Here is a 13274-nt window from a genome sequence, read left to right as displayed (position 1 = left end):
TTATTTTTTTTAAGTGGATTAAGGCTTGTGGACAGCTGAATGTCTCGCCCCCTTTAACTCTTCTGATGGCAAGTCATAGGCCTATGTTTAATTTACGCAAGCCAGCCTTGGCTCTTTTAACAATATGCAAAATATGCTGTACTCATACTGAAGTTATTCTTGGTATATAGTGGTCTGATCCTTTGCAGTTTCTTCAAATGTGTGTAGTGCTTGGGATTCCACGTGACGCTACGTAATGCTGTGCATGTGTGAGAGAGAGAGAGAGAGAGAGAGAGAGAGAGAGAGAGAGAGAGAGAGAGAGAGAGAGAGAGAGAGAGAGAGAGAGAGAGAGAGAGAGAGAGAGAGAAGAGAGAGAGATAGAGAGAGCGTTTTGAAATCGGGCGTGCATGTTTGTGTAGGCGCTATTGGAAACCTGGCTGGATTGATGGCAATGGTGATAGTTGTACTGTACCTAATATATTACCTACTGTACTGTACCTACTGTACCTAAAATATTCGTACGCTTGTGGTTTTGCAGACGCTCAACCCCGCAGCAGTAGGCTACTCAGTGTGTGGCTTCGCCGATGCGTGCACGTGCATGTTTGTGTGTGTGACATTGTGATACCTCTGTACATGTTTGCTTATTTTTTGGTATAGCCCCCCCCCCCTGGAGAAAAATTCACCAGCCACCACTTATCCGGGTAGCTCCCCTGATGTTTTTGGCAGAGAGAATGGGGAGAGACACTTCATTATTGGTGGACCTACAGTAGATATTTGACTAATTGTTATTATTATTTATTTAGTTTATTCCTTATGTGTCTTTTTTGGTGCCTGTAAGGGTCCTTGGGTTCATGGAAAGGCACTATATAAATGCAAGTTATTATTATTATTATATTATATATTCTATATAATAATATAATAATATATAATATATTATTATATTAATAATAATAATAATAATAATAATAATAATAATAATAATAATAATAATAATAATAATAATAATAATAATAATAATAATAATAATAATAATAATAATAATAATAATAATAGTAATGTGCTCCTGAAAATAATAGTTTAGGTGATCTTTATTATTAATATTTTTTTAACAACAAAGCCAAAGGCTCACCTGGCCGAAGGTCTCCAGCGCCATCTGGCGATGGAAGTCCAGGTTGACACGGTTGTGTGACTGTGGGGGGGTTGTCATCTCCTCACTAACGGACGGTAACATTCCCGTGTTGTTGGTGGGACTCTTCATGGTGCCAATGCGACATTCTTGGATAGATTTGACGCTGGCATTACCAAACGTGTATCCCTGCATGAACTTGGTGCGTGGGACATGTCCGGCGTACCTGAAATGTTTAACGATATTATTTCATCACCACCATACTGACCATAGTCCCCGACATTAAATTTTAGGCACCCAAGTTAACATACATGAAGTCTGACAACAACAGACTAAAATAGAATAATATCGCTCAAAATGAAAACGCTGAAACGTACATTTACATTTAGTCATTTAACGTTAACTGACGCTTTTTATCCAAAGCTATTAACAAAATGGTGTGCAACAACTTGTTTGTAGGCTATCCTAGCATTGCCCTAGTATCAATAATAAGGCCGTTACTGCTACAGTTTCACGCATCAGTCTTCCTCTTTTGCATTTTTACTTCATTGTACTTAGGTTGTACTTTAGTTTGTATATTGTATAGTGTTGGGACTTTATTCCTCTTTTACTGTATGAATAATACATGTAAGTTACTGTACAGTATACGTGACAAATAAAAGCACATTTGAAACTATAATTCGTCGACGATCTCGGTTCCCTCACCCAGACGGCAGAGCAGTTGGGACGGAATCCGTGTTCAACGTGTGATAATAATAATCTCTCAGCGCCATTATGCCAAATGAAATGACCGCGTCTGCTCCTCCGCACCCGAGTTCAGCTACGATCGACCCTCTACCTGGAACACGTTGCCTAGCAACGGCTCCTCAGTCCTCACGCTGTGTTTGTGTCACAATTCACAAATGAAAATAACAATAGCTGAAATTAAATGTATATATCTGCCTATTGCTTTCACTCTCTACAACTGCCATACACTTGTCATCACTGTCATTACTGTAATCATAGTAATGATGATAATACCTACCCCAAATGATATACCCCATATAACTCCAGCTATTATCTATATCTGTACATAACCCTTACATACTCTTACTAGTTATGACTCATACTGTCTTTATACCTGTATCACTGACTGTATATAATAATAATAATACTACAACACTGTAGCCTACATACTGTACATCTGATTAGCACTATTACTCAGAACACTACTTTATATATTTTATATCCAGTTTAATCACTTGTACATTGCATATTACTATTGCACTTTACTGTTACATTTGCACTCTAATAATTATTAACACACACACACAAATATGAATCGAATCTAAAACTGAGAGCTTCCAAAACTGCCTATTTTGACTGTAGTCGACCTAAATTGCCACATTTAATAGTTTTGTATTAATAAGCTTTAGCCATATGCTTTAGCAAGCATAATATGCCTAGCCGATTTTTTTCAAAATAAATGCAATGAAGACATGGCAGATTTATTTACTATTCCCAATATTCGACTGTGTGTTGACAGTCAAATCACCTCCCCTCTCTCTCTCTCCAGCAGCCCACTGCCCCCCCCCCCCGCCCCTCCCTGTATGACGAGCAGAGTGCACCCCCCCCCGCCAGCGCCACACTGAAGTCTTGCGCATAGACATCGCAGCCACGGAATATATAGCGGGATAAAAAAAGAAACTAAAGCATATGAATAATTCACAGAGAAGGACAAAATAGACACACACTCTGTAGAATGGAAGAGGATTTCTGTTTCGACGAATTAAGTAGCAATGAGAGTCGCGCCTAAAGCAGGCCATAACATATTGCAGATATTAGTATAGTACTCAAGTTTTATTGTGTTGAGGACAAACAGAACGTAAACAAACTGACATGGCGCTATTAGTCCATCTAAAGACAGTCGCCTATCTTCGCGGGAAAGGGGACAGAATCGCCAAAGTTACCTTCCGAGGTAGGATATCTTTTTACCCACGTTTTCTCTGCATGGCGAACCGATTTACTACGTCCTCCTGCTGTGATTTGGGGTGGAGTGCTCTGTGTCGATTGCACTTTGATTGATCGTCACTCGTGGTGGGGACGCAGAAAACTTGGGGAACCCCCCCCCCCCCCACCGCGCGCGCTTCGGCATCCCCTGAGCCTGGTGCGAGGAAAGTCGCACTTCGCTCTGATGTCTCCGCGCGCTTTTACGCATGGACGCAAACTGGAGACTGGACCCGCGTATTTCCGACAGACACACACGAGCTTCTATATATCGATATTCAAAACGTTTCGTTGAAATTGTATTTGTTTTACATCGAACAATGTAGCCATTAACCAAGTGTTCAGTTATAGTCAAAGCCTTTGACTCAAAGGTTACAATTGACGGAGAAGCCTGTCCAATATGACAGGGCTGTGCCTGTCATCGACCTGGGCGACGGGATTATGATCCTTATCTTTCACCTTTGGGCATTTGCCGTTTCACGCCATTATTTCACGTTTTACAGTTGGCCTCTATGGACTATCTGTCTCTGTCATCCATCCAGACTCTCGCCTGCACTAGCCATTGCTCACCGTTGCCTGTCAGACACAATAGTAGCCTATTGTTTTCTCTGAAGTAGCGAGGAAGCCCTCTCCTGTGGCCAAATCTATACAGAGCACAGCTTGTTAGATGCATGCATCACTAGACGAATGTCAGCAGCTTCCTTTGTTTTGTATCTCTGTGTACATGTATGTCTGTGTGTGTGTGTGTGTGTGTGTGTGTGTGTGTGTGTGTGTCTGTGTGTGTGTCTGTGTGTGTGTGTGTGTGCGTGCGTGTTCACGTGTGAGACACTGGAGAGAGAGAGAGAGAGAGAGAGAGAGAGAGAGAGAGAGAGAGAGAGAGAGAGAGAGAGAGAGAGAGAGAGAGAGAGAGAGAGAAGAGAGTAGTTTTCAGTACCTTGGAGAGCGGTCAGCCTAGCAAGCACTTCATTTGATTCCACCAACCACCTGGCCCAGCCTGTCATGTTATAGCTCCTCTGGGTTCTCTTATCACTCGCAGAACAATAGCTCCTTCAGATAATTGCTCTGCTGATATGTTCATGGCCATTAAAACCTTTCAACCAATAAAAACCCAATGTATGCTCTAAAATAGAAAACAACTGTGTCACAGTTATATAGTGTACCGGTTTTGAATATCCCAAGTCGGAACAATAGCATACTGTATAACCTCCAGTGATTATCACCAATAAATAAAGGGTCAACAGCATCGCAATGGAACACCCGTCTGATCTCATGTTCACCAATTTGTAACTGTCCCATCTCAAGCCCCGCCCACCTTTCTCCTGACCCTCCAATCACAACTGTCGCCTTCCTTGGACAGACGACGCATTTTTTTTTTTTTACCTTGGTCCCTCCTATCACGAGCTTTGCTTTCCTCGGCCACGGGCTGAGAGAGGGGGGCGGAACTTGAGAAGGGTCAATTGTCTTCGCTTTGTTCCCGCCGCTGCATCATGGGAGTTTTAGCTGTTCCAGCGTGTAAGCCTATATCCATAACAAGACACCTGCTGGTTTGTAGTTGGCACTGACATCCAATATGTGCCTACCGGTAGTAACGTTTTGATTGTACCCCGTCAGGTGTTTCATTTCCTCATTTACTTAAGTAAGGACAAGATACAAGATACCTTCATCGCCACGCAACAGCGTTGGTAGTAATTGTCGTGGCGCTGCAGCGTGGTAGCTCCGTTCCGGCGCGAAACAAGGAAGAAGGACCGGCGTGCAGGCCACCGTAACCCATATATGGGTGGGAGGGGGTCACCCGGTTATTTTAGCTCTCTGGTTGAAGGTGCGCTTTAATTACAGTGAGTTGACTGGGGTGGGGAGGGGGGGGGGGGTTAGGTCCCAGCCAACAATCCTGGAGGCTTTAGTGATGATCCGCTCCAGTTTTCTCTTGGTTTGACTGACGTCACACCATAGCTAGAGATGATGTGAGGATACTCTCTGTGATGGCTGTGTAGAATTGGACGAGCAGGTGTTTATTTTTTTATTTTTTTTGATTTTTACACCATAATGTACTTGTTCAGCTGTCTGACGAAGTACAGTCTTTGCTGGGACTTTTTGATTGGTTGGTTGGTTGATTGGTTGGTTGGTGTTTCAGCGAGTCAGACTTCGGTATGTTGGACCGAATTTCTCCCTTCCCTCTTGCGTCATCTTCCCTTCCTAGCTCGCCCTCAGCCATGTCTCTCACTGTCCTCTACTTTTAACTGTTCCCCCACCCCCACTCTTTCAGATGCTTCCTAGTCCCTCTCTCTCTCTCTCTTTCTCTCTCTCTCTCTCTCTCTCTCTCTCTCTCTCTCTCTCTCTCTCTCTCTCTCTCTCTCTCTCTCTCTCTCTCTCTCACTCTCCACAATTCTCTCGTTCTCTCTGGTTTTTGAAATGTAGTTGATAGCCCCATGCCTGCACAGGCACTGACAGGTACACGCTGTCAGCACAGCCTCCTGAGTCCTTTCAGCTCAGACTCAGAGACCTTTCTGAGTCATTTCATCTCAGACCAAGAGAGCTTACTGAGTCATTTCAGCTCAGACTCAAGAGACCTTCCTGAGTGCTTTCAGCTCAGACTCAAGAGACCTTCCTGAGTGCTTTCAGCTCAGACCCAGAGATCTTCCTGCGTCCTTTCAGCTCAGACCCAGAGATCTTCCTGAGTCCTTTCAGCTCAGACTCAGAGATCTTCCTGAGTCCTTTCAGCTCAGACCCAGAGATCTTCCTGAGTCCTTTCAGCTCAGACCCAGAGATCTTCCTGAGTCCTTTCAGCTCAGACTCAGAGATCTTCCTGAGTCCTTTCAGCTCAGACTCAGAGATCTTCCTGAGTCCTTTCAGCTCAGACATCTTCCTGAGTGCTTTCAGCTCAGACTCAGACATCTTCCTGAGTGCTTTCAGCTCAGACTCAGACATCTTCCTGAGTGCTTTCAGCTCAGACTCAGACATCTTCCTGAGTGCTTTCAGCTCAGACTCAGAGATCTTCCTGAGTCCTTTCAGACCCAGACATCTTCCTGAGTGCTTTCAGCTCAGACTCAGACATCTTCCTGAGTGCTTTCAGCTCAGACTCAGACATCTTCCTGAGTGCTTTCAGCTCAGACTCAGACATCTTCCTGAGTGCTTTCAGCTCAGACTCAGAGAGCTTCCTGAGTGCTTTTTTCAGCTCAGACTCAGAGCTTCCTGAGTGCTTTTTCAGCTCAGACTTAAGAGAGCTTCCTGAGTGCTTTCAGCTCAGACACAGAGATCTTCCTGAGTGGTTTCAGCTCAGACTCAGAGAGCTTCCTGAGTGCTTTTTCATCTCAGACTTAAGAGATCTTCCTGAGTGCTTTCAGCTCAGACTCAGAGAGCTTCCTGAGTGCTTTTTCATCTCAGACTTAAGAGATCTTCCTGAGTGCTTTCAGCTCAGACTTAAGAGAGTTTCCTGAGGCGTGATTACACAAACAAGCCGCATTTCTCGGAGACGCTCTCTGATTGGCCGACGCCTGTTTCTACACTGGTTAAGCTTAGGCACTCTTCGAAGTAGGTTAAGGTTAGAGTTTGTCTTAGAGCGTGACGGCAAGTTCTTTCGACGGTTAAGCTTAGGCACTCTTTCGAAGTTGGTTAAGGTTAGAGTTTGTCTTAGAGCATGGCGATAGAACGCCAGGTAGTTTGCAGGCTGTTTGACGACGAAATGGGCAAAGACACAGCTTGTCACGGATTGGCCAAACGCGTCAGTGGCCAATCAGAGAGTGTCAGTCAGTGCCAATCAGAGAGTGTCTCTGAGAAATGCGGCTTGTTTGTGTAATCACGCCTTCCTGAGTGCTTTCATCTCCGACTCAGAGAGCTTACTGAGTCATTTCAGCTCAGACTTAAGAGAGCGTCCTGAGTCCTTTCAGCTCAGACTCTGAGAGTTTCCTGAGTGCTTTCAGCTCAGACTCTGAGAGCTTCCTGAGTCCTTTCAGCTCAGACTCAGAGAGCTTCCTGAGTGCTTTCAGCTCAAACTCAGAGAGCTTCCTGAGTGCTTTCAGCTCAGACTCAGAGACCTTCCTGAGTGCTTTCATCTCAGACTCAGAGATCTTCCTGAGTGCTTTCAGCTCAGACTCAGAAAGCTTCCTGAGTGCTTTCAGCTCAGACCCAGAGACCTTCCTGAGGGCTTTCAGCTCAGACCCAGAGATCTTCCTGAGTGCTTTCAGCTCAGACCCAGAGAGCTCACTGAGTGCTTTCAGCTCAGACTCAGAGAGCTTCCTGAGTGCTTTCAGCTCAGACTCCAGAGAGCTTCCTGCCCTAGAGAGGAAGGGGTCTGCCCAGGAAGCTCCAGCATCGGAGCAGCAGGCCAACCCCAGAGAGAGACACAACAACCCAAAGCAGGAGGCTGGCAGCAGGGAGACATTATGAATGGACAACTCGACAGAGATTCTAGATTGCCACACTTCAGACATATAATTAATTCAGACTTATACATAATTCATATATAAGTTGTATAATTCATGCATTGATTTTTATTAGAAGCTCCATCTATGAAGTTGAAGAAGACACCTCAGCGTATTCTGGCTCTTTATTTTGTTTCATTTTGAATCATTTTCACCAGGGGGCAAATTCAGATGAATGAGACGGGATATCAGAGATATCTTCAAAGACGGGATATCAGAGATATCTTCAAAGACGGGATATCAGAGCGGGAAACACTCAAGTGTGCAACTTGCAAACCTTTCAAAACATTACTAAGTTATTATTATCAAAACATTACTAAGTTATATTATCAAAACCTTACTAAGTTATATTATCAAAACCTTACTAAATTATAGACCAAATAAGTATTTGGAGGGTGCTGCTGACTTGCTCATGATCAGATATATTGTGTAATCAACCTAGGCCAATCTGCAACTCCTTATCAAAGAACAGACATTCTGACTGGAGTTCACTCCACTGTAGCCGGAAGGGGGGGCAGAGTGAAGTGGCACATCCACAGTGTCACAGTTTGTGTCAGAATTAAAATGAAAAATTAAGGGATTATTTCCGCCGTGATTAAACTGACTCAGATTTTTTTTTTTATATAATGTTTAAATTAGTTCAAGATTCAATTACAGATGGCCTGATTATCCCGGGATGGGAGAGGATGCATGCCCTCACTGCAGGCCTGTAAAACCACAGCCTGGAAGAAAATGTTTACATTTATTTAGAATTTGGGAGGGGTTAGGGTTAGCGTTGGGTTTTAAGGTTAAAACTATGATGACTTGCGGCTTTGCAAACTGGGTTTACAGGCCCAGTGAGAGCATGAACTCTCTCCCAGCAGAGGATGCTGTCGTTCTCTCTCCACCTCTCTCTCTCCACCTTTCTCTCTCTCCACCTTTCTCTCTCTCCACCTCTCTTTCTCTCCCTCTCTCTCACCTCACCAAAACACTCTCCATCCCCAACTTTGACCTAGCTCTTCAACTCTCATTCTGCCATTCCCCTCAGATCACTGGCCTCTCTTTACCTGTCATCCTGTTTCAAAGGGTCCTTTCACCGCAGGCTTTGTCTCTAGAGACTATAGTCTGCCATCAGTACGGGGTGTTCAATCACCAGTGTCTTATCAGTCAGTGGGAGTGTGTGGTGTTTGTTTTCTCAATCCTCTCTCTTTTTCTCCTTTTGTTACTGTCTTGCAGCCACCACAGAGGGCAGGGCAATATTACAAATAAATCACAATAACCCGATGGAAGTGTAGCCTACAGTACAGTACACTACCAGCCAGTGATGCAGTGGTGATTTCATAAGTGGTTGCACAGTGTTTTAATGACGCGCGCATGCGCATAAATGTTCCCTCGTGTGCGCACAGAACAGCTCCGACCAGCATTATGATTAGAATGATTATTATGCAAAAATAGTAGGAAACATGTTTGTATAGGAAATTACTAGTTTTAGTTTAGTTTTTGTAAATATTGCATTGAAATAGAGAAGCTGAAAAAGGTAGCAGGATGTAGCATTCAATATATAAAGAAATTATATTGTCAACAGATATGGTTGAAAAACAAACAATGTTTTAAATGTAATTGTAGATACAATATTGTATTTACAATTTCTTTAATTGAATTAACTTAAACTAGAAAAGTAAATATAACTAAATTAACAATGTAACTTACAGTTTACAGAAGGACAGTTTCCTTCTGAAGCACAACTTAAGAAATGTCTCATCCTTCCAGTCGGGACCATTTGTCACATAGTGAGAGGTTCCACAGCTCAAGCAAACCCCCACCAATTGGTACAGGGCTTGTATTTTGGTTTTGCTCTTCTCGTTCTTTGTTATGCTATTGTTATGCTATTGTTGTGCAAAGACAAGCAGCTATGTGAGTACCGGTACTTGGCGCACGGCACGACGAGTCGAGTGAAAGTTGTGAACGCATTTTTGTGTGCACGCTCGTGCACGTGCTTCAATCAATCAATCAATCAATCAAATGTATTTGTATAGCACGTTTAAACATGACGCTTGTCAACCAAAGTGCTTCACATGGCTAAGCTAAGTACAAAGAAAAGTATAAAATAAACAGAGAAACAAAATAAAATCAACGGATAGACAAAGGAAAAACAGAACAACACGTCAACAAGTACGGCAAGAGTCAAAGTGAGTCAGGGAAGGCCAGGCGATATAGGTGGGTTTTGAGTTTTGATTTAAAAGACTCGATGGAGGGGGCAGATTTGATGGACATGGGGATGCTGTTCCAGAGGTCAGGGGCTGCGACCGCAAAAGCACGTCCCCCCCTAGACTTGAAGTTGGACCTACGAGTGGTTAGGAGACCCTTATCAGCCGATCTGAGGGCCCTGGCGTTGGTATAGGGGGTGAGGAGGTCTGCTAGGTAAGCAGGGGCTTTACCATTTAGGGCTTTGTACACCATTAAGAGGACCTTGAAGTCTATTCTAAAGCGCACCGGGAGCCAGTGGAGGGAGGCAAGTACAGGGGTGATGTGAGCTCTCTTCCGGGTACCTGTGAGCAGTCTAGCGGCAGCGTTTTGGGGGAGTTGTAGACGGGCTATGGTGGATTTATTTAGCCCCAGGTACAGGGAGTTACAGTAGTCTAAGCGTGAGGATATGAAGGCGTGAATTATTCTTTCCAGGTCTGAGGGGGAGAGAATGGCCTTGATCTTGGCTATGGACCGGAGCTGGAAAAAGCATCCCTTCACTTGCTTTTTGCTCAGAAAGGTGGTGGAACGGCGTGGTACCGCGTGGCATGAGCATTGCACCCCTGCTACTAGCTGAGTGTACAGTGAGACAAGCACTGCTACACCCATGGTGGGTGGGACAGCATTATCCTGCACTGCTACTGAGAATTGGCTGTGATCTATATTTACATGTACATTTAGCTGACGCTTTACACAGCGACTTACAAATTGTGTACAACAAGTCAGCAGGAGGGGTACACCTCTGGTACACCTCTGGCAGCTAAGGGTAAGTGGTGCTGTCGAATTTGAGTGTATAATAGTATAGACCTATTAGCATAGTAGGTAGTAGTATAAGCATAGTAGCAAAGTACTGTACATAATAGTAAAAGACAGTAAGACGGTTAGTTCTTTATTTGAAGAGGTGTGTTTTTAGTCGACGGTGGAACATTGGGGCGGGTTTCAGCTGCCCTGACTGTGGTGGGAAGTTCATTCCACCATCGTGAAGCAAGGAAAGAGAATAGCGTGCTTCATTTGGATGACCCCCCAGGAGCCCGAATTGGAGTGGGTCTCAGGCAGCCAGAAGATGCAGAGGGGTGTGCTAGAGAGTGTAGTTAGAGACCATTGACGGGATGTAGGAGGGAGTCATTCCCCTTGGTGCACGGTACGATAGGTCAAGAACCGTGAAGCGGATTCATGTGGCACTGGGAAGCCAATGCAGCTCTCTGAAAAGTGGGGTGACGTGGGCTGACTTTGGTAGATTGGAGATCAGGCGGGCCGCTGCGTTCTGTATGAGTTGAAGGGCCTTCGCGGCGCAAGCCGCTAAACCAGCTAGCAGAGCATTGCAATAGTCAAGGTGAGACATGACTGTTCATTGCCGGAGGAGTTAGGTGGCTTCTTTTGTCAGGAAGGGGCAGATCCTTCTCACGTTGCTCAGGAAGAATCTGCAGGTTCTGGTTGTTGAGACGATGTGAACGGAAAAGTTCAGCCGGTCGTCAAGGACCACATCTAGGTTCTTGGCAGTCGGGGACAGAGCCACAGCTACGGTCTCCCTGTGATTGAAAGGCCAGTCAGTGGGGAGGATTCAGCTGGCAAGTGAAGTAGCACCATTTTACTGAGGTTCAGGTTGAGGTGGTTGGTCGTCATCCAGGTAATGTCGGACAGGCAGGCCGAGATCCGTTCAGAGACTTGAGTATCTGAGGGAGGAGAGGAAGAGTTGAGTGTTATCGGCATAGCAGTGGTATGAGATGTGATAACAGGAGGAGTCCAAGGGCAGAGCCTTGGGGGACACCCATCTGTTGGGGGTGGGGTCTAAAACACATATCTAAAACACCTATGATATGATATGATATTAGCATTTATAACAAATCACATATAACAAATCAAATGATGCATCTGAACCTGAAGATGCCAAGATATTTTTATACAGTGACTCAATCAATGCTAGAACCACTCTATAGACATAGTATAAACCCGGACCATTAGCTTAGGATCATTGAACAAAAATGATATATTAGAGATATAATACATTCCTCTCTTTCATTAGAGCCATATAATATTAAAAAAAATGCAGAAAATCAAGTCACTTTACTTTGATTTCTGACATGTTACACTTAGTTGAAATGTAATATTGGGGACATTTCCAGAAACCCCCTCCTGTTTTAGCCTGATAACAGCCAGGTATCCAATACCAGTATCAGTGTCAGTATACCTCCTCTTAGCTTCTGTGCCCCCGACACGTGGGGCGTCCCGCAGTGTAACCTAAAACTCACTACATTAGTAACCATTGGTCAGTTTAAATAGATAAATAAATAAAGAGACCGACCTTTTCACCCCAGTCTGCAGTTGATTTTAATTGTTCTATTGGTAACACTTTATAATAACACTCAGTTATAAGACCTTTATAAGGTATTTGTAGATAATGAACTAATCATGAACAAATCATTTATATACATTCGTAAATTATTATTAAATAATTTATAACTATATTTGTATAACATTTACAAATTAGTTCTACATTATTTATAACTCATTATCAACATTGTTTGTACTTGATTTGTTCATCATTAAATAATGTTGTTTAATGTGTAGTAACACATTTGTAGATGCTTTGAAAAATGGATATGAAAAATCATTTGCTGAAAACCAGACTATTCCTCATAAACAGCCCAGGGCTTTTTTCTGGTGCGTGGGGTTGAAGATTATGGTTTTCGATTACAAAACTGTGTTTGTAAACACTGTTCTTAGGCTTTAACTCAATCAGTGCCAGCTATTAGACGCGAACCACTGTAGCTGGGCCAAGCGTTAACACATTGGCGACCGCTGGGACCCCTCTAATATAGTGGTTGAGGACCAGCTTTTGTAAACAGACCGGTGTCTTTTTGTACAGCTAAATCTATACTTTATAGTATTGCTATCTGTCCATTCTCATTGTCAATTGAGTTCATAAACCGTCCCTTCAAAATGGCTTAAAGAAAAAAAATGCATCAATAGGTTGTCATTTTATAGTGCCGTGAATATAAGCATTATAGCGGATTTTGTCTCGTATATTTTCTGGAAGGCTAGTTATAGGGCTAATAGCTGCTAACGTTATATTCAACGACATTTCCGTTTTACATATGCTAAAGAAATAACTCAAACTGCATATCATCGGGACTGTCCCAAAGCATGTATGCATCAAAGGGGGGGGGGGGGGGGGGGGGGCGGGGGACGTCGTTTATTATTATTGATTACCAATAACAGTGGTCGTGTAACTAGCCACATACGCTGCTCGGCTGGTTGCGTATCATAGCAAGCTCTGATCCGGCTGTAATTTATGTGAAAAAGATCTTACCATGAATTGGTGAGATACCCCAGAGCATTTCCCCGTTATCGATCGGCATCTGGTAGATCGATATGTCCATTGGCTGATGATAAATCCCCTTATTCCATGGTGAAATCTGCGATTCGAAACGTAATCCACGGTACAAGATTCTGATTCAGAATCCGGGTACTGAAAATCTCCATTGAAAGAAAAAAAAAAGTAATCCGTTCGCCCACAGGGCACATTGCAGTAGCGCGATGGC

The 13274-nt window shown here is 43.7% G+C and overlaps 1 protein-coding gene across 1 annotated transcript in view; it reads left to right on the top strand.

Moving 5' to 3' along the window:
• Positions 1 to 2983: 2983 nt before the first annotated feature.
• Positions 2984 to 13274, top strand: part of otofa (otoferlin a) — a gene marked incomplete at its 5' end in the record, with an annotated part of 319129 nt that continues 308838 nt past the window's right edge. The window contains one exon of the mRNA XM_084314280.1: positions 2984 to 3062. Within this exon, the coding sequence (XP_084170406.1) occupies positions 2984 to 3062 (79 nt within the window). The remainder of the gene's footprint in view (positions 3063 to 13274) is intronic.

The sequence above is a fragment of the Notolepis coatsorum genome (genome assembly GCF_963971535.1).
Source record: "Notolepis coatsorum genome assembly, chromosome: 5".
In the NCBI taxonomy this organism is placed as follows: domain Eukaryota; kingdom Metazoa; phylum Chordata; class Actinopteri; order Aulopiformes; family Paralepididae; genus Notolepis; species Notolepis coatsorum.
Note: the sequence above shows the minus strand (reverse complement) of the source record. Positions and strands in the feature narration are given on the sequence as shown.